A 27,576-nucleotide genomic window follows, 5' to 3' on the forward strand; every position below is an offset into this window, starting at 1 on the left:
CCCTGTGAAAACCTGCTTTTTAAAGCTCAATTGGAGCAAATAGCAACCCATAGAAAACCTGAATTGATGTTTGCGGGCAATATATATATATATATATATATATATATATATATATATATATATATATATATATATATATGCAGGTTTTGGTGTCCTCGGGTGTCTTCCCGTGTAAAAGTTGGGGTGTCTAGGCGACGTTTCGACGAGGTCTCACTCGTCATCTTCAGGCTGGTGCTTTCGGCTTCTTGTTACTGGAACAGAGCAGGATCTCAGTGTTTGAGTTCCTATAAATAAACACTGAGATCCTGCTCTGTTCCAGTAACAAGAAGCCGAAAGCACCAGCCTGAAGATGACGAGTGAGACCTCGTCGAAACGTCGCCTAGACACCCCAACTTTTACACGGGAAGACACCCGAGGACACCAAAACCTGCATTCCTGTACCCGTGAAAATCTACGAAAGCAAATATATATATATATATATATATATATATATATATATATATATATGCACTTGGATATGGAGCTTATAAGCTTGGGCCAGTGCATAGAAAGAGCTGGGCAAAAGCTTAGTGTGGGTAAGCCCTTCTGCTGTCCCACTGCTTCCCCCAGGGGAATCCCGCTCTTTGCTGCTGAATAGAAGCAAACATCTGTTGGGTTTTCCAGGTACTGACGTTTGCTCCATTCAGCAGTAAAGAGTGGGTTTTCCTAGGGAAAGTGGGGGCAAGGGGAGTAACCAAAAACTGTTCAGACCTGTGTCTAGAAAGCATCGGACAAGCAGAAAATCTTTCAGATCATAGGAGTAGCCAGTAATAGGATTTTTGTTAGGGGGAGCAGCCGAATTTGTTAAGCTTTTTTTTAGGAGATTGTCCCCTTAAGTTCAGAAATCATGGTGGGGGGGGGGATGCCTTCTGCTAGGAGGGAGCAGAACTTCAGTTAACTGAGTACAGTGGTAACTCAGGTTACAAAAGCTTTGGGTTGCAAACACTTCGGGTTACAAACTCTGCTAACCCGGAAGTAGTACCTCAGTTTGAGAACTTTGCTCCAGGATGAGAACGGAAATCGAGTGGCGGCGGTGGGTAACCCCATAGCGAAAGTGCACCTCAGGTTAAGAACGATTTTGAGTTAAGAACGGACCTCTGAAATGAATTAAGTTCATAACCCGAGGTACCACTGTACTTTTCTTGGCATAGGACACAACTAATGTGGAGAGTGCCCAAAGGTAGATCTCCAGTTACTGTTACTAAAAGGTTTTTTTTAAGTGTCTTTAAAATTCAAAAGCATTGCCTCTTTCTGTAGGATTGCTGAGATATGCCATACCAAGAGCTAATACAAATAAGATTTATTACTTTTTTAAATGAAAAAGAGGATCTGAAACATGGTAGCCTTTGTTACAAAGACAATATGGTTTGGGGCTGTAGAGCCATAATGAGTGGTGAGGAGCAGGCCTCTTTGCACTATTTCAAAAGCTTTAACCCTTGTACTTCTAGAGATTGGAAATGATACATTTTTAAATGTAAGCTGGCTATTTGAATTTTTTGTTTTGTTTTGCTGTTCCACACCAACTTACATTCAATCTGCATTTATCTAGTTTCCCTGACGTGTCCCAACATAACGTTGTCAGTCAAGGCTCTGACCTATGTTTAAAAGACTGGGAGATCCGAGCAAATTTGTTTTTCAGAACAACATGTACACAAGGCAAGACATAACAGTTCTGGAGGATGTGTATGAAGGAATGAATATCAGATAACAACATAAGTCATGGATGAGAGGAAAAAAAGACAAGAAGATGAAGGCATGACGAAAACTTAAAAAGCTAGTGTGAATAATGGTGAGCAGCATAGAGGGTTTCTATTTTTATTTTTAAAATGCTGTTGCATGTGTGGCTTTGCAAAGGCATTGGCTCTTGTTTTGCAAAGCAGAAATCAAAGTGTTATATGCACCAAGCAGATGACCGTAAAATGAGAGATGCAGCAAAAACACGGTAACCCTCCAAGTATTGCTGAAAGATGTAAAAACCCGATGCATTTTACAGTCTCAACATGGTGTATATAAGTTCTGGCAGTGATGCACGGATGAGAGGCATTGAAAAGCAATGCCCGTCACAAACGTTTCTTTTCAAGGGCGAACGCCGGCAAGCAATTGTGGTTTGATGGAGGAAGCTTAGCATTGGATGGAATGTCAAAATAAAAATTTGGAAAGCATGTTTGAGAAAGAAGCATATATGCACCATGGCATCAGCCAACGACCATAAAATGCAAAAAGGTGATGGGAGTGTGATATGGGGTGGAAAAAAAACAAACCTTGGAGAAATATCGCATCCTTGCTGCATAAAGGCACCCAGGGAAAACCAAAGGCTGTTAAATATTCCAAACTCATTTGGAGGGTCAGGAGGGTTCTGAGGGTCTCGTGGTTCTTCCTGGTTGTCCTCCAAATGCCACTCGTAAGGGCTGAATCTGCTGACTAGGAACAGAACCACGCTGACTCCAATGTAAGCAAAGACTATACACATCCAAATTTCATAGGCCAAAGGATCCAGGAAGGAGAAGACCCCCGGTTTAGACTTTTGGGGCTTCTTGATCATGATGGAAATGCCCAGGCTCATAAATGGCTTGGAAAAGTCTATGACTTCTTCTCGGACCAAAGTTATAGTCAGCGGGGCAACTGCAATGTCTGCTCTCTGAAAAGACAACACACAGAAAAGAGAAGAGAGAATTACAGCCAGGTATCCCTGCCATCTTTGCATAAAAACAAAAGGCATTTATTTAGAACAGCCTTTCTGCTAACATGGCGACCTCCAATTCCTATCACCCTCAGCCAAAACCTATGGAGGGCAGGCACCATGGAGGCAAAGGCTGGATGGCTTTAAGTGAGGATTAGATGCACTCATGGAGGATAAAGCCAGCAGCGGTTAATGGCTACAACTGCTATGCTCCTTCAGCAGTATTGGAGGCAGGATGTACCTGAATACCAGTTCTTAGAAATTGCAAGATGGGAGGGTGCTGTTGCACTCATGTCATAAGAGCCCATCTATTCCCGCATGCTGTTCTTACTCTGGAAGCAGCACCTGAGCACAATAGTTCTCTCCCCACTTGCCTTCCATCTATGTAGGTAGAATGTAGCCATTGTGGTCTGTGGCCAGCGAGAGCTTTATCTCCCATGAATTTGTCTAATCCTCTTTAAAAGCCACCCAAGCCAACACCTCACACATATTATATCTCAGTACGGTTGTTCTTAGGTGATTTATACCCCTCATGATTCCTTACATTGCTTCACATACAGTACTTCAGTGAGCCCCAAGACAGAGCTATAATAATCAGTACAAGAGCCCATATGTTTTGAAAGTGTGGAAAGCTTATCCTGGCCCCACTCTTCTAGCATCTGGGAATCCCCCAGTCATTGCTCAAACATCTTCAAGCCAATCTTTGGAGTATAAAGGCTAGAAACAAAAAAAGAATCAGGAAGTTTGTGTTCTGTGGTTAATGCTATCTCCTGTTATCGCCCTGCACTTTTGCAGAATGCATACAGCCTATTGCCTTTTTTCCTTTCTTAGTTTTGGTGGGGGAGAACACCATCCCGTTCAGTTGCTATTTTAGGTGTTTGACACCAAGTCAAGTTCTGGCATTCTGATCCACCCCAGCCCCCCTAAAACACACACACATGCAACCCAGTAATGTCTGGGCGAGGGCCCACAATGTAGTGAAGACCCATAGGCAAAATGGTCCAGTGCTTTCAACTGATAGTAGAAACAGACCCCAAGAGGCAAAGTCTCAAAAATAGGGTAAAAATGAGGTTATGCATGACTCTGACACAGATTTGATATTGAAACAATTGTTCAAAAGATGTCAAAGGAGGTGAGAACTCACTAGGGAAGAGGATCTGTCCCCAAATTGAAATAGCTTATAAAAAAAGGATGAATGCTTTCTGCCAAGGTAATCAAGATAGCCAGGTCTTTGCACGAAGACATGAACCTACATTTTTAATGCTATGAACAGTGCCAGGGGTGGGGGTGGCAGGAGGGAGCTGGGAAGTTTCATTTCAGAAACTGAGTCCAGGCTCAGTTTAGCCTGTGCTCTATACACTTAATAAATGTGCAAACACAGCCTTCCTCAACCTGGTGACCTCCTGATGATTTTGGACTACAGCTCCCGTTGTCCTTGAGGCCCTGCTGGCTGGGGATAATGGTCTGAAGGGAAGTGAGGCCGCCCCATTGCTGACACTAAGCGGTGCCTTGGGTTCCATGGCTGAAGAAAGGGAAGGTATAAAATAGATAAAAGGTAATAAAATAAATGGGGGGGGGTGCTTTATGCAAAAGGTGGGTTTTGAACAAAGTACAGTGGTACCTCAGGTTACATATGCTTCAGGTTACACCAGTGGTGTAGCGTGGGTTGTCAGCACCCGGGGCAAGGCAAGTAATTTGTGCCCCCTAACCCTAACCCCCAGATGTTGCGCCCGGTGCGGCTGGCCCCCCCTGCACCCCCCACGCTACGCCACTGTGTTACACATGCTTCAGGTTACACACTCCGCTAACCCAGAAATAGTGCTTCAGGTTAAGAACTTTGCTTCAGGATAAGATCAGAAATTGGGCTCCGGCAGCGCAGCGGCAGCAGGAGGCCCCATTAGCTAAAGTGGTGCTTCAGGTTAAGAACAGACCTCCGGAACGAATTAAGTACTTAACCCGAGGTACCACTGTAACAGGGATTTAAAGGGAAACACATAGCTGTTCATCATGATGCCTAGATGGCGCTTCCATGTTTAAATGCAGTATACCACTGAATGGCTCTTGCTAAGGAGCAACAGCAGGAAGAGAAGGCTGTTGTCTTCAAGATATGCTTGAAGGCTTTCCATTGGCCACTGTGGGAAACAAGGCAATGGACTAGATGGAACTCTTCTTATGTTCTTAATTAGGGCTCATCTGGCAAATTATGGACTGTCTGGCCATTCCATTGTATCAGCAGGGAAGGACATATTCGCGCCTTTAGGTTGTTTCAGACGTATGCAAGAGCAACTTCTGGGGAAGAGACACAAATTTCCAGCTTTGCTCTGTGAGGGATGCACACTGCTGCAGTGCTCACGCCACTAAGGCAGCATCAGAAGAAGCCGCAATGTGGATACGCATCAGCTAGACAGCCTGGCCAGCTTCGAAGGAGCCACTTGTCTGCTGTGACAGCTTAAGCACACAGTGGACAAACACAAGCCAAAATAATGAATTATGCAACCGCTCAGCATGGCTGTTGCAGGAACTGACTTCACAACAGACCAGGCTTCCTTCAGATCCCATTCCTTGCTGCTGCTGTTGCTTGTAGCATAGTTATTCAAAATTAATACCGTGCATACAAAATAAGACAATCATTTTTGCAGACAAGACACACAGGGGCATTGGAGAAATGCAAAAACTCTTTGCCCTTGACTTTTCTGACAGGCTGCTAAGCTCCTGAGAGAAAGTAAAGCCATCTTTTGAATGAAAAGTGTATTTGCCATAATGAGCTGTTTTATAGGGGAGCTCATCTTCAAATGGCCTTGTGGGCATTTTATTATTAAGCCCCCTGCCCCTATGAACTGCCATATGTTTCTGCCTCTCCATTGGTGGCGGTGGGGGAAAAATGAGTGTGAATTTCATTATTCTGTGAAGAATATTGGTATGAAAAAGGGAGTGTGGAAGGAACCAAACTGCACACTCCTTTCCCCTGGCTCTGGTGCAAGTCATAGTAGATTGAGTGACGGCTGTCTTAATTTATTTTTTTAAAAACTCTAATCCTTAAGGCCACGAGGGGCAAAGTTCAGTTTTCAATTAAATACAGAAAGCAAAGGTTCTAGTCCTTATGGATGTGGAGATAAGCTTGGAAATGTATGGCAAAGTGTCTGCTTAAATCCAAAGAGTAGCTGAATAATCAGAGATGAGCTCTAGTGCCCATCAACCCATCCCTTCCCCCTCTCAAGGACAAGGAGTAAGAGAATGCATTATGCAAAGTTAGCAAAAGGAAAAATGTGCCTATTTGCATAATTCATATCAAGGTTAAAGGAGTCACCTTTCTGGATTGCAGAATGTGGCAGGTTCCCTAGTATTTGCTTACCAATTTCCTGATTTATTTATTTCCTTCCTTCCTTCCTTCTCTTCTTGTCAAGGTAAAATTTTGTCTAAGCAAATGCACCCAACTTGGGGCTACAGTGGTACCTCGGGTTAAGTACTTAATTCATTCCAGAGGTTCATTCTTCTGTAACCTGAAACGTATGTAACCTGAAGCGTATGTAACCTGAGGCACCACTGTACTTGAGTGCTGCAGACCATGGGATGATCAAGCACATTAGGAGCAAATTACATATTTGGCAGCAGAAAAAGTTGCAAATTGGGGGAAAGGGCATGATTTGCAGTAAAAATAGTAACAGGAAGGAGGGAGTTTAATCCTCTCACCTATTCTGTTTCCCTTGCAACCTCCCCCCCCCATTTGTTTCCCCATGCAGTAAAAATGCATCTGGAACCTTACTTTGAGGGCAGAACAACAGCGCTGAATTATATGGGGAAAGGTACCAGGGCCAGGGGTCTTCCTTAATTAAATTAATAAGCCCTACCCTAGGCTCTCCCCATATTTTGGCCAATTCATAGCCCCTATAACTTTATAATAAATAAGAGCTAAAGGAGCTGTGCTTCAGGGCTAGCTCAGGACAATTTGGCACCTGACGCAAACCACAAAATGGTGCCCCCGTCCCTGCCAGGGGAGAAGGGGTGAGTGCAGATCTACATCAGGAGCAAGGAGGGAAGAAAGATCTACATCTGGACCTGCTGTCCCTGTAGATCTTGCACCCTGAGGCAGTCGCCTTGCCTTGCCTCAAGGGTGGACGGGCCCTGTATTTGAGTGCTGGGGAAAAGTAGCTGGAGCAACTGGATGGCAAGGAAAAAGAAAAGCGGAAGCAATGCCAGATTCAGGCTCTGGAGGGCTCTTGGGCACAATGGGTTTCCATGCCAAGCAGGCTTATAAGCAGTTGTCAAAACATAAAAGTTTTTAAATGTTTTAATTATATTTTAAATTGCTTTTTGTCATCGGAGGAAGGTTTGCTGGGTGCCTGGGCTCCTTTAGAAAGAAGGGCAAGATATAATTTCAATAAAATAAATAAATATATTCAAAACCAGTCACACAAACATAAACTACATGGTTTGGAAAGTAATTTCCCTTTGGATTTCACATTTCTCCAAATTTTTCAATACAGCTCTCAGATTCACACCAAAATGTGCAAAGAAGAGAAAGAAACATATTTGAGGATACAGTACTTTAAGAAATGTCCATATTGAGATAACCAAATTTATTTATTTATTTATTTAGAGAAAAAAGGTTGTGATGAAATACATGTGTAAAGTACTTATTTAAACACATTTTTATGATGAAAAACAGATTGATGCAAAATTAGAATGGACCTGACATATGAATGAAAACATGATCAATCCACCTTTGTTCATCAGCAATGTGAAAGTCCAGATCTGCTCAGGCAGAGAAGTCTGCCTTGCCGTTTTGTTAAAAAACCACAGTATCATTGCCAGCCTTACACTCAGAGCTATTGTGCTCCCTGTGGAGAGAGGTTGAGAAGTGCAATCATGTTCACGTAACACACCCGAGGCTCTCTGCAACACATCAGAACAACAGCCTTCTGAGTTGTACTAATCCCAGAAGATCAAGGGAGATTTCTGAACTGAGACGAACTACCCTACAGAAGGCTGGCTTTTGCACGGAGATTTCGTTGTTTGCAAACTCTTTTATCATTCACTGGATGCATCTGCTGTAGGGCGACATGTAAGCAGATCCCAAACTGAAATGATATTGCCACTGTGGTCATGAGAAAAGTAGGTTAGATGTGGCTAGCGGGTGGAGAGAACCCAAGAGTTATGGATGCCGAATTGCACAGAGCACAGAACACCAGGGTTCAGCATTGTCAAGTCGCTGCTAAGGTCCGCACCCAAGCAGGCTACCCCTCCATCAACCCTTGGAGCCCCCTGGCTCTGCCTCCTCTCCTCTTCATTGCTGCTACCTACTCACCTGCCTTTTCTGAGCAGGCAGTCTGTTAGGAGATGCAGAAGCATCACATCTACCTGTCTTCTGCTCTCCCTTAGGACAGTTTGGCAGACTGGCAAGTGAAGGAAGGGGCAGCAGTTGCAATGCCAAAGAGAAAATGGGCCTGTTGAGAATATCTTGGCCAAAACTTGGAGCTGGCACTAACTGAGCAGTTCCTGGGAAATCACTTTGTGTTGGACAATATTCAGACATCTGTCAGGGCCCAATGAAGGGGGAGGACCCCTAGTTCAGGGAATGGGAGCCTCATGCCCACAGCCCTCCAGGCCTTTCTTCCCCAGGCCATACCCTCCTTGGGTTTTTGTTTTGTTTTGTTTTGCCTGCATAGAATTCTGATAATGCTTCTTGCTTCCCTAGATGGAGGATAGAGGTGTGTATGTGTGTGTGTGTTTGGGTCTGATGTCATGGACTGAATGGACACAGGAATAGTAGGAGGCACCAGCTGGGGGACCTGCAAGGGAAGATGACTCTGAGCCTGGAGAGTGGTGTTGGGGTCAGAGGGAGAAGACTGGGGAGAGGAGGTGTTGGAAGCTGAAGGTGTAACAGGGCTTAGTGAGCTGGGAGAGGCTGTGGCAGTCCAGAATCAGAGGGAGAAGCAGAAACTGGAGAAGAAGTGGGTGAAGAGGCAGAGATTAGCCAGGGTGTCGCTCCCTCCTGCTGTGGTGAGCTCCCCTCTTGTCTTGCTCTCCCAGAACCAGAAGATGTATGAAGAGGGAGGAGCAGAGACAGGCACATTGGCAAGTCTCAGATTGCTGGGGAAGACATGGGGAAAGAGGATATCTGGACAGCTGTGGGAAGGTGGAGATCTTCAGCCACTGCATCTGCCTCATAGGGGTAAAACCTACAGAGAAGAGTTGCTGTGCTCCATTGTCAGATACAGACCTTGCTAAAGCATAAAAGTTCCCTAATCCTTACAAATTTCTTTTCTGGCCACTGTGAGAACAGGATGCTGGACTAGATGGGACATTTGCCTCATCCAGCAGGCATTCATATATATATATATATGTATATAGTATATATATTTACCTGCAGCCCAGAGTGATAACCACTCTGAGAAACACTTTACCATGTAATTCTATTTAATGTATAATCTGCAAATAACACATCAGATGCTGCTGACCAAAGTGCATATTACCTGCCTCAGCACTAAAATGACTAAGGCTATTTCACACATATTTATGTCCTCCTGAAGAAAGTGGGGCTTACTTTGGAGTAAACAACATGTATAACATAACACCATTAAGTCTACTTTCTCCTCCTGGCAGCTGAGATGATTGAACGATCGTCAACCCAGATGAGGGCTGCTGATGTGCTCACAGAAGCAGGGATGGCTCCAATTTGAGTGGAGAGGAATAGCTTTTCACACCGGGCAAGAACATTTTCATTATGAAGTCTCCAGGTGTTTTACAAAATCCTTGCTGGGTGAGACTGAGCTTGTATCACTCATCCACATTTTACTGTGGGTAAAATGTCAGGCTCCTTGAGGTTAACTACATGGTCAAACATCACTCAGCAAGTCAACCGCAGAGCCAGAACATAACAGGGTGGTCTTGGCTTCCACTCCATTTCTTTAATTGCTCAAGAGCTTTTATATCTGGGAAGCTCTCCCTCTTGGTTAACCTAAGCCTACCTCTCTATAATTTGAAACAATCACTTCTTGTCCTGTTTTCAGTCAATAAGGCAAAATGCTTACTCTCTTTTTCTTCTGTCTAAGTTTCCTTTAAACCTGCTAAGGTCACCTCTACATAAGGATGTCAGAGAATTCCCATGAAATACAGAAACAGGAGCAATGTTCACTTGTTTGTCTAATGGCCATAACATAAATCATTCCGGTGAATACAATTGGCATTTGCTTTCAGTCTGTAAGCAATATGTAATTGATTAAACACCCCCCTCAATATTTGTTTTCCATTATTCCACCCCATTCATTGCAATGCAATGACAAGATAACATCCATATGACTTGGTTTAACCGTCATGGAACCCGATGCAGGATGGTGGAATTCTTGGGAAAGGAGTAGCCGTGACAGCTATACCAGCATAATACTAATTTTTTCAGGTTCACCAAATTTGTAGCTGTCCTAAAGAAAATTTGAGTGAATGCTTGAAATGATGAAGTCACATAATTGAGAATGGTCAATAGGTGACAGACAAAGAGACACATCATGCCCATATTTTGGACATTCACCACAGTACTGTATATCCCAAAGTGATATTTCTTACTTTCTTTGCACATTTCTGTACCTGCATACACAACTATGGAGCTTTGCCAGTATAGATGATAGAAATTGGGCCCTGCTTGGCTTCGTTGTCCATTCAATCATAAGAAAAACCACAATATATGCACAAAAGTTCAGTGGCAACTTACCCCATAGACCAGCTCACCCACCATGCCATTCCACATTTTAGTGTCAGGGTCCCTTGCTCCGTATTTCCCATCGGGAACAATGGATAGTTCATATTTTATCCCAACGTGCTTTGCTATTTCATAAGCTAGATCAACACAATAGCCTTCGTATTTTTCATTTCCTCCCTTTTGGTCAGGAGATTGCTTGCGCATCACGTAGGGTGCTTCCTGTAAAATGACAGGGGGTGAAAACAAAAACCAAAGTCCTCCCCCCACTCACAGTTTTAATATACATCTTCTATTAAAATGTGCCCAGAGTCTGCAGGGTGTATGTGCAGCAGAGACAGGAAAACCTGCAAATTTTGTTTTCTCTCTGTTTCTCATTTTTTCAATCTTAAGTTCAGTTCCCCATATTCCTATACCAGTTTGCAAATTCCAGTTTTTAAAGTCCTCATGAAATTAGGGTGGATTTCTTCTAAGTGCATAGACATTCGTATGCAATTTTATCTAAAACACACATTATTTTATTTTTCCAAATGTATTTTTGTGTATTGTTTGCACTAATGTATGCATCTGAATGCATGCTTTACCAAGCATACAGTTGTGTACACCTTGCTTGGCTGGAGAACTGCATTGTTCTTCAAATGCAAATAGGGGAGGTCTGCCTTTAAATGGGAACTGAACCAAATTTTTCTCCTCTCCCTAGTTTGCAAGTGTCCATCTTCATCTGCAGCACTATCTCAGAAATGCTGGAAGTAAGCTGAGATGGAAGAGCATAATGGGCCATGTTTGGATAATCTATTAGCTTTTACCTTGAAGATAACCCCTTGCACAGTCATCTCCCTATATGTAGCCAATGTTGGCCTCCATCTGTCTCTAGAGACAGTGGAGTGTGCCTCTGGGGGTGAAATCAAACTGTTGCATTAGCAGCACCTAAGTGACCTCCCTGGGGTGCAAGCCTGGCCAGAATGTATGGAGGACCTGGGTTGCCCAAATGACAACACCCACCTCTTGGCCTTGCTGATGTGGTCCAAAAGAAAGCACAGCAGTACATGTGGCACCAGCTTGGCCACAGGAGTTGCTGGAAGGAGGCGTACAAGGCGCCCCCCAACTGTCTTAGAGACTCCACTCTGGATTTGTGTAGGGTTTACTCCTTAGAGGGGGTGGGAAAGACTCTCCCAGTGCAGAGCTATGGGTCTTTTTGGCACCTCCCATACTGTACAAGGCAATGGTGAAGTGTTTGGGGCTTCTTGAGGTTAGAACGGAGATAACTAAAGAAGAAGCACAACTGGTTTATACACTTTTGGTGAGAATGATCCTTTTCTAAGACTTCTGTTTGCTAGTTGCAAACCGGCTGCTCTGGAACTTACAAGGATGGTTGTGACCACGATGGTCCTGTTCTCGACAGAGGAAGTGTCGTTGGAGACTGTGGGGTCTACTGCTGGCACAAACCTCTCATATTCATTCCAGTAACCAGCCTGTAATTGAAGAGAACACAGCCAAATTAGCACGTTGCATTTCAACTGTGTTAATATTTCACCAGCCACTCCATGCAATCCACTGGGCCACTGTGGGGATAATGACAGCCCTGCTGATTGGCACTCCTGGTGCTTTACATAAATTAGCACAAGACACACATGCAAAAAAACATTCAAAGGGTTTTTGTTAAAGGTACAGTATTAATTTTTTTAGGAGTGCTTTCCCTCTCTTTTTGATATGTCTTGCAATAAGGGTTGTGCATCAAGAGAACATTTGCAGATATCCATTCTTAATGTTATTTAATATGTACTTCCTCCATTCATTCAACAGCTCATCTATAGATTGGTGTCTGTGTGTGAGTGTGTGAGTGTGTGTGTGTGTGTGTGTGAGAGAGAGAGTGATATGTACTCCAATCCACTGCTTGATGTAGGGAACCTAGAGGGCATTGTAACACATGGCTATGCAGCCTCTGCTTCAAGAGCTGCAGTGAAGCAGAACCCGCCAGCCCTCTCGCTAATTGGTCCCATTGATGAACCACTCTTACCTTGAAGGCATGACTCCTAACAATCAACCAAAATCTCCCTTCCTGTAACTTAAGCTTTTTAGATCTAGGGTTTATCTACACTTTTCTTTTTGCTCTGCTCTTTCTGGGCACAGATCCTTGCTTTAAAGCTCCATGTCTGAGTGCTCTTCTTCTTTTTTTGCCCTGGAGCTTTCCCCATGAAAATCCACTCTTTAAAGCTCAGTTGGAACAAACAACAAGTGAAACATGTTTGGCAATTTGTTTTTTTTGGGGGGGGGGATTGCTGTTTGCTCCAAAGTGGAGAAAAGGCAAGTGTGGACAAGCCCTTAGTCTGCTGCCCTGTCCCCCCATTTTTAATAACCCTTGCTGGAAATCACAGGAGGGGAGAGTGTTGTTGTGTTCAGGTCTTGCTTGTGGGTTTCCCATGGGCATTTTGTTGGCCACTGTGATGGGTCCTGATCCAGCAGGGTCCTGATCTATACCAGACCAGTAATAAGTGGCACATGGCTTTCATCACCTGTTCACCTTAAAGGATTGCAGAGACCTACAGGTGGGGCTTTAATCTCATTCAGTTTATTTCACAAATTTATAAACTGCTTTCTAGCCTAGGCCATCAAAGCAGTGTAGAACAAGATTAAACTAACATAAAATCAAAACCAAACACCTTTCCGAATACAGTTAAAATCATTCCTACAAACCACAAAAGCAAAAAAAGAATTATTTCATAAATAACAGGATCACACTTCATGAAAAGCCTTCTCAAACAAAAACAGCTTCACTGGGCACCTAAGCACCACAACACTGGGTACTTGTCTAAATTCAGCTAGCAACTGATTCCAGGCGGCTAGAGAGTCAACCCTAAAATCCTGGAATCTAGTATAAAGTAAGTGCACCTCAAGGGCATGTGGCACTCTCAATCATATCCCATCTGAAGAGGCCAGACACCAAGGAAAGGTGAGGTAACTGATCCCACATTGTTGTCAGAGGCAGTATAGCCTGAATATCAGTTGCTGGGAATCATAGAACCATAGCAATGTAGAGTTGGAAGGGGGCCCAAGGGCCATCTAGTCCAACCCCCCCTCCAATGTAGCCATAAGTGCGGAGAGCACTGTTGCTCTCAGATCCTGCTTTGGGGCTTCCTATAGGCACCTGAGGCTCTTCTTACATTCCTATATGCTATTTATTGCTTTTAATGGTTTTATGCATATTATATATTGTTGTAAGATTTGTAAATTTATAAAGGAAAACTGGTATATGATGTTTTTAAAAATAATAAACAAAATAAAAAGGAAGCAACTCCACAAGTCTGAAGTCTGCTTGTGCCCAATGGCTCTATTAAAATATTTCTGTTTTTCAACTGATCTTCTATTTTAAACTCATGATAGAAGCAGATCTGAGCTGGGAGAGTAAATACACATTTACCCATGTGTAGCTTACCTTCCGTGGTCCTCCAGGTCTCATTTCATAAACATCAATTGTATAATTAGTTCTACGTCCGTAGGTGTCAAATTGGATATTTCCTGTCATTCCTTGCACTTGAACCTTAGCAATGATAAATCACAACATACTGTCATTGAAAGGAATAAGATGCCCACAGATCTGAAATAATTGCAATCTACTGGACATGCTTTCATTCCAGCACCCAATCTTACGAAGAGGAATTTATTGCTTCTGGGGTGGTACAACCACAACACATTTGCCCCTTCAGTGGCCACAGTTCCCTGGGAACTTAACACCCCCCCAACAATTCCATCAAAATGAATGGACACAGATGCACACAGATATAGTCTCACATAACCAACGTTTGCTCTGTGAATAAAAAGGTAAAGGTAAAGGACCCCTGACAGTTAAGTCCAGTCGTGGACGACTCTGGGGTTGTGGCACTCATCTCGCTTTATTGGCCGAGGGAGCCGGCGTACAGCTTCCGGGTCATGTGGCCAGCATGACTAAGCCGCTTCTGGCGAACCAGAGCAGCGCACGGAAATACTGTTTACCTACCCACCAGAGTGGTACCTATTTATCTACTTGCACTTTGACGTGCTTTCGAACTGCTAGGTTGTCAGGAGCAGGGACCGAGCAACGGGAGCTCACCCCGTTGCGGGGATTCAAACCGCTGCCTTCCGATTGGCAAGCCCAAGGCTCAGTGGTTTACACCACAGCGCCACCAGCATCCTGTGCTCTGTGAATAGTAAACAATAATAACTTCCTGTCTCTCTTGCACACTTGTCTACTTGGAACTGCCATCCAGAGCATCTACATTAGGAGGAGCTGATGTGGTGCCTTCCATATGTTGTTGGAATTCAACATGGTATGGCTAATGGTCAGGGATGATGAGAGTTGCACTCCTGCAATATGTGGAGGACTCCCCATTGGCTACCCTTGACTTAAGCAATGCTGACCTAGGATGTTGCCTTCTGCTGAATCAGACCAATTGGTCCATCTAGCTCATTATTCTTTACAGCAACCAATGGGCAGTGGTTCTCAGTTGCTGGGGAAACATAAGTGGGAGAGTACAGTTGTCCTAATATTCTGCTTGCAGGTTTCACATAGGCACCTGGTCGGCTATTGTCAGGGCTTTTTGAGTGCAAAGTAGGTACTTCAAGATGTGACCCTTTTCTACAACACAGGTACAACCTCTCTTGCTTCTTTCAACTCCCTGGTTCTCACACTCATTTGCAGCTAAGCCTAAGTACATGCAACTGAAATAATCTTCCCCCAATCTATTCCTTCTTCCTTTCTTCCACTGTTTTCCCCATGGTGAATTTTAGCTTGTATGTTCTTCGAGGCAGGGACCTGTCTTCTTGTATTTAAATAAATATCCACATTATATATACAAAATGTCAACAAAGATGATAGTGTAGATTTTCCAGGGAATTGTGTTCAACACAGCCTGAATCATAGGAGTCAGATCCTAGGGGTGGGGGTCCCTTCGTGCCCCCCTTAATTTTTTTTAAGGGACTGGGGTTGCCAAAGTTGATGGGTATCACCATTAAAATGGTTTCCATGCACAGCGCCATGTGCTTGCTTATGCAGGGTGGGACATACTTGGGCCCCCTTGATATTTTACTCAGGTTGGTACCCCTGGTCTGAATACAGACAACCTGTTTACATGACATTGTAAGGTATCAGGTAAAATAAAGGCAATACATTTTGCATGGCAAAGCCAGGTTATGTACGTTACAGTTGCATGCACAGTCAAACACATTTCCCGGATCCCCTAAAGATAACCTCTGTAGCCAAATACATTAGGATTTAGGTTGGTGTGGTCATTGCTTTTGTCCTTACCATTTTCAGTGCTCTTTCTATATCAATCCCTTGGCTCCAAGGCACAGCAGGGTTTGCTAGGCAATCTCCAGCACTACCTCTCCGGGAGACATCAACACGCTGCCTTCGGAGGTACCGGAAAGCTTCTGCTATGACTAGTATGGCATCGTGGGTCAGTGCAGATGTGTACTGAAGAAGATGCAAAGGAGACAGTTTGACAAACTGCATTTTAGCAACAGCTTCAGACCCAGTTTTGCTTCCTGTGTTCGTTTGTTTTTCAGCCTGGAGTAGTCACCCTAACTAGCCCACATCCCTGGAGATGCCAAACTTCATTTTGTAATTACATAATTGTTGACACAGGAGGAAGAAGGGGTTTATGTTTTCCTTCATATTCATGCTGGTCATTGACTGTAACAATAAAGATTTGCTATCCTTTACATTCACATTTACCGTACCTTTATATTGTCTTTCGATGACGAGCAATATTCATGGAGGCTTAACAAGAGACTAGTCCACAACAAAATAAAACCAACAACAGCAACAATAAAGTGTAATCTGTGTATGTAGATCTGCTGGGTCATCTTATTCCATATTAACTATGCCGATCTCAAGGAGATGTCTTCCTCCTGTAGCCCCTGTTTGGGAAACCCAAATGATCCCTTCCTCTCTGTCATTCTTCACCAACTCCTCCCAAAATTATTTTTGGTGCTTTTGGAAGTTGTGTCTACTAGCACTTTTCCTCCCCCTCCTTCTATAGTGTTTATTTATTTTACCACATCTTTCACCTTTCAATATGCAGTGGTTTTTGTGAGGTATTACCATCTGTTGCAATGTTATAGGGAGCTGCCTTATACTCATCCATCTACAACAGGGCATCCAACCTGCTGCCCTCCAGTTGTTTTGGATCCAACTCCCATGGTCCAGCCAGCATGTCCAATGGTTAGGAGTGATGGGAGGTGTTGCCCACAACTTCTGGAGGGCACCATGTTGTATCTATGCCAGCCTTCCCCAACCTGTTGCCTTACAGATATTTTGGGCAGGAACTCTCAACAGCTCCAGAGCAAGAGAGTGGGCAGGTGAGCATGAGAGAGAAGGTAACATGACTTCCGGTACCTGCCGAAGAGCAGCTACCAGAAGGATCAGCACAGATTGGAGGATCCAGTTCTGATCTGTGACATACCTGGACAGAAGGCAAAGAGCCCACTCATCTGGCAATGGACCTAGGCTGCATGCCTGGCTGCTTTGCCCCTGCTCTTTCTCAGGGGTAGAGCACTTGTTTTGCATGCAGAAGAAGAAGAAGAGTTTGGATTTGTTATCCCTCTTTATCACTACCCTAAGGAGTCTCAAAGCAGCTAACAATCTCCTTTCCCTTCCTCCGCCACAACAAACTCTGTGAGGTGAGTGGGGCTGAGAGACTTCAGAGAAGTGTGACTAGCCCAAGGTCACCCAGCAGCTGCATGTGGAGGAGCAGGGAAGTGAACCCGGTTCCCTGGATTACGAGACTACCGCTCTTAACAACTACAACACAATGGCTATCAAGAAGGTCCCAGGTTCAATTCCCAGCATCTCCAGATGGGGCTGGGAATGGCCCATTAGTGAGATGCTGGAGAGCTACCACTAGTCAGTATAGACAATACTAGCCTAGTTGGGCCAATGGTCTGACTTGGTGTAAGCAGTGCTTCCCCCCCCCCCTAAAAAAATGTTTAGAGGTACTTTCATTTTGACTCAAGAAAACCACCATTTTATAGTTCAAATTGGGAAAAATAAATATAGTAAATGGACAAAAATACAAAGATTCACAAAATGTTTAGGGGTATGCGCCCCGCCAGAAAAAAGCACTGGGTGTAAGATAGCTTATTATACTCCTATGCCTGTTTCCTGGGTCATAGGTTTGTTTTAACTTTTTAACTTGATGTGTGGCACAGATTCGCCAAGTAAAGTTGGAAACCACTCCCGTAAAACAAAATTCAAGGCCTCATTAGGTGCAGGGTCTATTCATGGCATCTTTCTGGCTATAAACCAAATATATTCTATATAACATCTCTTTCTTTCCTCTTTTTGCTTGCAGTTTTCTTCTTTTTCTTTGTTGAACAATGAGCTAGCCAATATAGGCTGTCTGGTGTTAAAAGCACAGCGACCATGAATTACATCTCTCTGGACTGTATTTTCTATTAACTCAAATATGTAGCCAGCAATAAATCTGTTTATTTATTTTTTCCTTAGGAAAACAACGAAAACACACCACTTTCACTGCTTTCTCATACGGTTCAGAATTACCGTTCTTATTGAGGATATAAATCTGATAAACATTCCTGTTCGTAGGAAGGGTAAGATCTCTAAATGATTATTATTTTTTTGCCAGTGAATTGAATTTATTTCAGAGAAAGACTTAAAAAAGAAAAGAAAACCCAACTCTTCAAAATTAGAGATTTGCCTATATTTTGAATATATTGCTTTCTGTGGTCGGCATTCTATTTCTTTGTAGCTGAATATTAAGAGTTGACAAAATTAGCTGGAGACTCCCCATGTGATTTAGAACCCTGATTATGCAGGATTCTAAATTGTGCAGAGAACCTCTGTGGCTACTGCAGTAGCTTCTCGGCGGCTGGGGAAGAGCCACTGGGCTGGGTTCCCAGCTGCTGGGTTGCTGTTGCTTGATGGCAGAGACAGAAGCAAGGCAGGGGAGGGTGGCATGGTGCAAAGTCACTGCACCAGCTTCCCGACTGCCTCAGCCCTCTCCCTCCCAGTAAGTAACACTGACCCTCCTTCTGGAAGGCTAGTGTAGCAACTCCACCCCACATGGGAAGTGGATTCTCTCCAGAACGTCTCTCCACTCAGAAACATGCTTTCTGACTTATGAGTGCTGGAAAAATGGGGATGGTGGGGGTGGGGGAGTCCGAATAGGGCTCATATAGTCTTCTTTTCAGGAGATGCCAGTGGCTGCCACCAGACCTTGTGACAGCAAATGCCATTAATTAATTAATTAATTAATTAATTAATCAATTAATTAATTAATGGGGGCACCATCTCAAAGCCTGGTAAGCAAGGCACTGGGCTTTGGGAAAGAGGCATGAGGCTCTGACAGGGTCCTATAGCTCCCTGTCTCTTCCCCAAAGCTGAGGTAGAGCGTTCCCAGTTTTGGGAAGGAGGTAGGAGGGCTCTAGGACCCAGCCAAATCCTCACGCCTCCTTCTCAAAGGTGGGCACCTCCTTAACTGCCTTTGGGAAGGTAGTCTGAGGACAGGAGGCGGTGCCAAGATTTGGCCTCACACAGGGTGACATAGTACCAAGTCCCCCCCCCCCCATGCTGATATCTAGAATGTAGGCACCTGAATGCTGTGTTTTCTTTGTCTGTTCAGAATTTACTAACTCTGAGTCCAAGTGTTAGAGTGGGGATTACTGATTGTGTAGATACAGAAATGCTATTCCCGTTTATCCAAAGACATGGCTTTGAAACCCATGAAAACTCAGACATTACAGCAAGTTGTGCTTTAACAAACATTTACCTCTGTAGCCAAGAAGGGAAGGGGAGACAAAGAGAGAAAGTACTTGAGCTTAGGCATATTCCTGCTCCATAAAACTATGGTTTGAACCAGGAATGTTACATGTGGATGTGGGGAGAGACTGAGGCTTAATTTGTGCAACAAGTCACGTTTGGTTTGAACCATGCTCGATTTGAAACATTATTTATTCAACAAACCATGAGTCATTTCATGGATGAATGAACCAGCCATGGCTTATATCCAGCTAGTCTTGCCTGACCAACATCTATGGCGGGTGACCTATCAAACCATGATAAAACAAGGCTGTTGGATTCAGACACCATATCATAACATAGTTAAAACAAGTAATGGTTTGTGAGCCATCAACAACCCATGGCTTTGCTTTATGTTTGTTGGTAGACAATAAACAATAGTCTGCTGGGCTAGGTTTACACAATCAGAATAACCATAGTTTGGCTAAACAAACCATAGCTTAGCATTATGTATGAACCAGAGAAGAGGGAGAAGCAGGAACATACAGAGAAAGAAGAATGTGTATGATTTTAATAGCATGGCTGAAGCTAAGGTTGAAGGTGGGTTCTGAAAAAGTTGACGACTACTGTGCTACAACTCTGAGTTAAAGGCTAATATGAAAAGTAGTGGGTCGTAGCAAACTAAGTACTACTCAGAGTAGACCCATAGGAATTAATGGGCCTAAGTTAGCCATGTCTATTAACTTAGTGGGTCTACTATGCATAGAACTATTATTTATTTAATTTGTATACCACCCTTCTGTCTTAGATCTCAGGGCATTTCACAGCATAAAAATACAAGATAAAAACACTAAAAATACTAAAAACAATAACAAAAAACCCACAAATCACTAACCCTCCTTCCCCCAACCCCATCCCATATTATAGGATACAACCCTATGGACACTGGGTGGCAACCTCTCAAAACATTCCCTTTATCTCCTGTTTCACTTCTACTAAACTAAATGGTGGAATGTTGACATCAAAGCCACAGCCAAACCATACATTTAAAGCACTTTAAATAATGATGGCTTTCCCAAAAGGATCCTGGGAGCTGCAGTTTCCTAAGGGTGCTGAGAGTTCTTAGTAGACCCCTTATTCCCTTCCTAAAGGTACCCTGGGAAGAAGAACTGCTAAACCACTCTGGGTACTTTAGCTCTGGGAGGGGAATGGGAGTCTTCTAACAACTCTCAGCACCCTTAACAAACTACAGCTCCCATAATTCTTTGGGGGAAGCCATGGCTGTATAAAGTGCTTTAAATGTATAGTGTGAATGTGGCCCAAGTTGAGGAGGCACTTGATCTATGCTCCCAGCAGCTACACAAACCCTATAACATCATTTTGCCCTAAAAAAGTCTGCCTTTGCTTAGAAGCCCATAAAGAAATAAATACACCCTCTCTGAAGAACTTTGTATTTCTAAGACAAATAGGCAATATCTGAGGGAATCAGGCTCCTGAGTTTTAAATTGCAACCCATTTCCCTAGCACGGTAGTTGGTAGCCCAAATATATCTGGGAGGAGCCAATCTTTAATAAACCAACTAACTAGCTAACTAACTAACTAACTAACTAACTAACTAACTAACTAACTAGCTAACTAACTAACTAATGCTTCTTCTGTTTCACTTGTTTGTTTGTTTTTTGTTAGAGCTTCTTTTAAAAAGTTAAAACTAGCAAATATCACAGAACAGCTCCACCGTACAACTGAGCATTAGAGTCAACTTTTGCTCTTACATAGACAAGAAAAGGGTTTTGTAAGAGCTGTCCAATCTATTACTACATAAAGCTCACAGAGTGGTATTTTCTCCCTCGGGCCAGGCCTGCTTTAATGATCAGAAACCCAACTGCAGCCTCCTTGGAATCATGCCAAGAGACAAATCAAATTTTCTATTTTATTTGTATTCTACTAACAAATGCATGAGCATGCAAAGGAAAGCCAGCGAGGGAAGGAGGAAAGAGTAGATGAAATACTGAATAAATCAACACACCAGGGCATTAGTCTCTAGCCAATTACATTTCTTAGTCCCAGACATTGTACATTCATTTGTCAGGATGGTTTTCTAAAGGGAGTGGCTGTCTCTTTCATAAATACTGTACAAATTTAACAAATCAGGAGTAAATCTGTGCAAATATTAGATTCAGGTAGGTAGCTGTGTTGGTCTGACACAGTCAAAAAAATAAAAATGAAAATAATAAATTGTCCTTAGAGACCAACTAAGTTTGTTCTGGGTATTAGCTCTCATGTGCATGCATACTTCCTCAGATGTGCAAATATTAGTTTCGTTCCTGAGTGATACCCAACAATAAGAGTATTTTTTAAAAGCCAGAGGAGTACTTTTTTTTGTCCCCGGCCCCCAAATCAGTTATTTTCAGGCCTAAACTATAGTAAATTACACTACAGAGCTCTGATACAGGGCACACTGCAATGATCTTTGCACTGGATTGGACAAGATAGCACTGTCCTGCCTCCAAGTAGGAATGGGTGAATATGTCAGTTTTGGTTTCTCTCAGTTTACCAGGCTTAAATTCAGTCCAGTCAAACCTCTGTTCTCGAACGCCTCCATTATTTTGGCTCCTGAATGCAGAAAACCCAGAAGTAAATGCTCTGGTTTTCAAATGTTTTTTGGAACTTGAACGTCTGACATGGCTTCCACTTGAGTGCAAGAAGCTCCTTCAACCAATTGGGAGCCATGCCTTGGTTGTCAAATGTTTTAGAAGTCGAACGGTCTTCCGGAACGGATTAAGTTTGACCATATCCACATTTCCATGAGTTTGAAAAAAGCTATTGTAAAAGTCTTTAGCATTTTGCGGAAATTTCTCCCACTACACACATTTTTGTATGACATTTTTGTGATGGTTCAGAATTTATCTGGTTAAATTCCCCTGGTGTGTGTCACCTGCTAACGTCAGCTTACAGAAGCTGGGCGGAGACAGAAGCTTTTAGAAGCTAAGAAGGAGGAGTTTTTCCCTGTACTTTCACTTCTTCCCTCTGTGTATCTGTGAGGGAGACATGGCTGAAAGAAGCCCTGGACTTTGTTTGCTGTAATGTTTTAATAAAGAGCTGTAAATAGACGAACCTGTCTGTGTATGCTTGCATCGAAGCAAGACTGCTTTACACCGCTGTTCAACTCTGCTAAGCCGTGACCTGAAGGGAGCAACAGTGGCGCAGCTGTGAAGAAGTGTGCCGGACCCGTTATAAACCGCTGTAGGTGATTGATGCGGATCGTAAAGCTGTCCCCGGTCGCGGCCCCATCGATCAAGGGAAGATCGATATCTCCAGAATTTTACCTAATATGTACATGGTCTGTCTAACACAGTCTTCAGTCAGCAGATATCAATTAGCATCAGTCAACAGATATTGAGTTCCAAGAAGCTGCATCTCCAATAGAGCTGGGAAAAGACTCCTACCTGAGATCTCAGAGAGCAAAGTCAAATTAGTAGTGAGGGAAAGAAGAGGAATTGCCACAATGGTCATGGTTTGAAAAGTGGTCACTTCATAACTTCATTTCGGCCTTCAGAGTTCATGTGTTTTAGCGTAGTAGCCTCCAACTTTTTCAGATCCAGTATCTACCTTAAAAAAGCTATAGACCCATATTTCTTACCCATTCTGTCACTGCTCCACAACACTTACCTTTAGCGGAGAATTTTTTGCTTCGGGGAATTCTCTTTCATCAAGTCTCACCCAGCGCTGCATAAACTGCTGGACCATTGGATTGTCATTATTAATAATCTGAAATCCAGTTACATTGGCACCTCCTTGTACCACTCTTTCCAGTGAAATATCTGTAAAACCCTAGAAAGACAAAATAGTTTTTTTGTTTTGACCTGGAATCAATCTTGCAGTCTCCATCCTAAAGCGACACATGCCAGGAACAGCTTAACCACTTTATCCTGCTGGGTGTATAAACTGTTGCTGACTTTCAAGTTGGAAGAGAGAGAATTAGAAATACATTCATTTATTTTTTTGGAATACAAAAAAATAACTGTTTTGAAATTCAGAAATGCAGTATAGATGCATAAAAAGATAAGAAGAGCCTGTTGGACCAAGCCAATGACCCATCTCGCCCAACATCCTCTTCTCATAGTATCCAACGAGATGTCTACTGGAAGCCTGCAAGCAGGAGCTGAGCACAGGAGCACTCTGTCCACCTGCGATTTCCAGCAACTGGTGCTCAGAGGCATATTGCCTGTGACAGAGAAATAGAACATAGACATTGTAGCTAGCAGAAGGACCTACAATTGAAAACAGATGGGATGCAATTAAGTGTCTAAGCCTTATAAATAAGCATCACCTTATTTAAGGGACTGTTGTCTAAAAATTCTGTATAGGTGGCACCACAAGTGCAGTTTTCTCATATGACATCAAATATCCTCAAGACTGTTGGGGTGGTTGCAGTAGCAGGGGGACATTTTTCCACTTATGGTAGGAATGCCCTCTCACATTCAAATTTTAGATTGACATATTTGAAGAAGTATCAATTTATTTATTTTTTAAAAAATGTCCCCTCCAAGCCTCCCTGCAACTCACCCTTTTGAACTTGTGGGATGATCAAACCACATCTTCCCAATCAATGGAACTTCTTCTTAACATGGATGCTGGCTGCAAGACAAACCTCTTTGGCCCAGAAATGGAAGACACTACAGAACTAAACTCTTGTCGTAGTATAAGGCTATGTGGACCCTGGCTATTGTAAAGAACTTTTCTATGCTATGTGGACTCTGGCTGTTGTAGAGAACATTTCTGTGCTATGTAGACTCTGTCTATTGTAGAGGACATTTCTATTCTGTTTGGTGGGATTTCATTTCTTACGTGTCAAATTCAAATATACAAAACTCTCTTCCCCCACCAAATCACAACTTTTTGCTTTCATTTTGCGTTTTGTTGCTTTTATTTTTCTACATTATATGCTCTCTATTTATTAGGAAAATCCTACCTTTTTACCTCTCCTATGCTTTATAACCTTGATTATGCTCTTTCTTGTTTATATTTTTTATTTTACATTAACCAGGCCCTTTTTGTGAATAGTGAGTGGGAAGAATTTAATTGATCCAGATTCAGTAATCCCACATATACACTTAAGAACATGCATTGCTGTATTTAGCCAACTTCTACAGTCCAGCACCTTTTGTAAGGGTCTCAGCAAACAGCGTATGCTTGCAGGCTGGCCCTACCAAGGCTGCGTCTATGGGAGGAGCAAGACCCTTTTGGGGTATTGATGCTGCGAACACCTCCATTGCAGGAAAATAAACCATGTATCACAAAGACACCACAGTCTGTTGTGCCTCATACCCCAAGGAAACACGAACCCTGGGTAAACGCCTGGAACCCCTGGAATCTCGCTCCGCTCGGAGATTGGGGTGGCGTGCAACACATGGGAAGTGGAGAGAAGACTTTCAAAACTCTCTCTCTCTCTCTCTCTGTCTGTCTCTCATGCCATAAGAAGAAACCCTTGGGGAAAACCTGTTATAAAGTACATGATAAAAATCAGGGCTGGCCCATTCATGAGGCAAAGTGAGGCAACCGCCTTGGGCGGCAGGATTCACAGTGGCAATAGATCTGGCCTTCAAGGAATGCATCCACCACAACCACTGCCGTGGTGGCAGGAACAACTCCAGCACACCTCAGCAGGGCTCCTCGCATGCCACCTCCATAGCAGCCTGCTGACCCCCTCCCATTAAAGAGGAAATGGTGGGGGTTGTTTTCTGGGGTCTCCTGGGGTCTACACCTATCCATGATTTAGAGTGGGCCCCCTTTCCCCCAAGCAACAGCCTTTGATTAACACTTCAACCATCAAAGGCTGATTTGATGCCCCCAACCCAACCCCTGTTCCTGATGTAGAACTTTAATCCCTGCTTATTCCTGGTGTATATCTTCACTTTCCCCTTGCTCCCTGTGGTTCACTTCAGGTGCCAAAATGTCTTGGGCTGGCCCTCTTAAAAATAGACATACACAGGGCACACTATATCTAGTTATTTAATATATGAAACAAGTTATATCTTACTCTCTCCACAATATGCTTTAGATGTACTGCCTGGAATTGGACAAATGAATTGTTAAGTGGCTTGACAACTTGGCAAGATAGAATTATGGATTAACTTTGAGTCTTCATAACAACTGTAAAATAACCAAGCACAATATCGTACTTCTTAGCAGTGAGGTTGAAGCATTATAAAGGAGATCTGGATTCTCAGTGGCATAATTTGAGATGAAATACAAATTATGAATTAGTTTCAGATTATTAGGGCAGGGAAGCTTCAGTAAAAAGCCAAGAGGCAGTCACTGAGAACAAATGATTATGACATCCCAGTTCTAGCATTGTTCCAAAGCCACACAGCAAGGGCTGGGAAATACATTCTGGCCAGGATTCAAATAGGTGCTTTAGAAATGCCTTGAGCTTTGCACATGCTCAATGGAACCTTTTGGAAATGTCCCTTAAATACAAAAGAAATTTGCCAAGATTTCAGTCTTCACTGACTTCCTATTCCCTTCTGGGCTCAATTTAAGAGAGGATAACAAGTGCCTGACTGGATGAGGCCAATAGCCCATCTACTCAGCATCCTGTGCTCACAGCAGCTAACCGGATGGCTGTATGAAACCTGCAAGGAGGACCAGAATGCAACAACCTCCTCTCCTGTGGTTTCCAGCAACTGGTATTCAGAATCACACTTCTTCTGACTGTGGAGAGAGAGTTTAGACATCATGGCCAGTAGACATTGAGGGCCTTATCTGCCATGAATTTGTCCATTTTTTGTTAAATATAAAAATGTCCTCCAAGTTGGTGACCATCACTGCTTCAGGCAAAAGGGTGAATTCCATAGTTAACTACTGTACGTGCTATGTAAAGAAGTACTTCAATTCTCATAGTGATTTGTCAATCCCTCTTCGCAGGGAACTCTAAAATTGTAGCTGTTTGAGGGGAAAAGGGGCCTCCAAACAACTCTCAGCCCCCTAACAACCTACAGTTCCCAGGATTCCTTGGGGAAAGCATGACTCTTTAAAGCGGTATAATGATGCTTTTAATGTACAGTGCAGACAAGGCCCTAGTCACCCACCTCTAGACTTATTCTAGTTTGTCAGTGTCTTTTGAACTGGACAGAGGGCTCCAGAATTGCTTAGGTTGAATGTAAGGATTGCTTCTTGTGATCTGGATAGGATGTATTCATCAGAAGCAGCTCACTGGATTGGGAAGGGCTGCTAAGCTAGCTTTCTGACTCGTGTACCACTCTTGCTTTTATTGGGAGTGAGACGGTAAAGTGTGAGGTGGTTTGAAACATTAATCCTGGGAATATGGAACTAGCTGCACACAGTTCATCAGATTCTAGTGACCATCCTTCAGTTTGCTTGGGCAATTAGGAATGGCATGACTTAAAGGTCAGTATGTTATTTCCCGCAGTCATGCTAAATCTCCTACATTGATAAATAAATAGATAGAGAGAGAGGGAGGGAGAGAGAGACAGAAGGTCTTACCAGATTAGCAAGCATGTAGTGATAACTTCTGGAATGTTTACTAAGGGTTGCAACCTGTATAAGGGATAAAGAAAGGGAAAAAAAGACACATTATTTAGCTGCAGGTAATTCCACATGAATAAAAAGGCAAGCATAAGGTGATGTTGACTTTGAGGCACACGTGCAAGGATTTCTGTGGTGACCCCTGCTATTCACATTGGCTTCCACACAGGGAAGTGTTGCACAAAAGCTCACAACAAAGGACTTCTCCCATGCAAATTCCGTTTTTGAAATGTATGGAACCTTGTGCTGGAATGCATCTGATGGTAGATTTTCTACTTTGTGATCATGTGTGCCTATTCCCCAGGTCATATTAGCCTTGCATAGATACTGAGAATGGTGAGGATTCCTTGACTGGGTATAGAACACATTGTTCATGAAAGCATCATATTAATCTCGTCTAGTCTTGCATAGATCTCTGCTTGGAACTGCTGACTGCGAAAGAAACATGGAGTCTACAGATTTCTGGGGTGCTGTTGGTGGAAGGAACACCTTAATGCAAATCCTGCATGGAATGCATCAAAGGAACATACTGAATCAAACCACTGGTCTATCCACAGCCGTATTATCCACAAAGACTAGCAGTGGCTCTCCAATGGTTCAGAAAGAGTTATCTCCTAGCCTTAACTAGAGATGATAGGATTGAACTTGTGACCTTCTGCATGCAGAGCAGATGCTCTACCAGGGAACAATGGCCATTCCCCAACTTTTGTCTAAGTGACACTTCTTACTTTCCTTACCAAGATGGAAGCTCAACAAGCTCTCTTGGCAACCTATACTTAGGGCACCTTCACAAATGAACATCCATTGCTTGGTGACAGTGGCATCTAAGTGTTGACTTGTATCTACAGAACAGGCAAAAGATCACAGACAAGGCTTCCATATCTC

The 27,576-nt window shown here is 43.2% G+C and overlaps 1 protein-coding gene and 1 pseudogene across 2 annotated transcripts in view; one reads left to right on the plus strand and one right to left on the minus strand.

The window, feature by feature from the left end:
- LOC309362159 (glutamate receptor 3) overlaps positions 1-27,576 on the minus strand; it is a 206,118-nt gene that overhangs the window by 76,701 nt on the left and 101,841 nt on the right. Inside the window, exons 5-11 of the mRNA XM_081897719.1 lie at positions 26,650-26,703; positions 22,813-22,974; positions 15,691-15,858; positions 13,843-13,947; positions 11,774-11,881; positions 10,425-10,631; positions 2,301-2,677 (exon numbers count right to left, since the gene is read on the minus strand). Of these exons, the coding sequence (XP_081753845.1) occupies positions 2,301-2,677; positions 10,425-10,631; positions 11,774-11,881; positions 13,843-13,947; positions 15,691-15,858; positions 22,813-22,974; positions 26,650-26,703 (1,181 nt within the window). The remainder of the gene's footprint in view (positions 1-2,300; positions 2,678-10,424; positions 10,632-11,773; positions 11,882-13,842; positions 13,948-15,690; positions 15,859-22,812; positions 22,975-26,649; positions 26,704-27,576) is intronic.
- Positions 1-27,576, plus strand: part of LOC309362141 (mothers against decapentaplegic homolog 3 pseudogene) — a 117,915-nt pseudogene that overhangs the window by 59,017 nt on the left and 31,322 nt on the right. The window lies entirely within an intron of this gene.

Source organism: Podarcis melisellensis (genome assembly GCF_964234715.1).
Source record: "Podarcis melisellensis genome assembly, chromosome: Z".
Taxonomy (NCBI): domain Eukaryota; kingdom Metazoa; phylum Chordata; class Lepidosauria; order Squamata; family Lacertidae; genus Podarcis; species Podarcis melisellensis.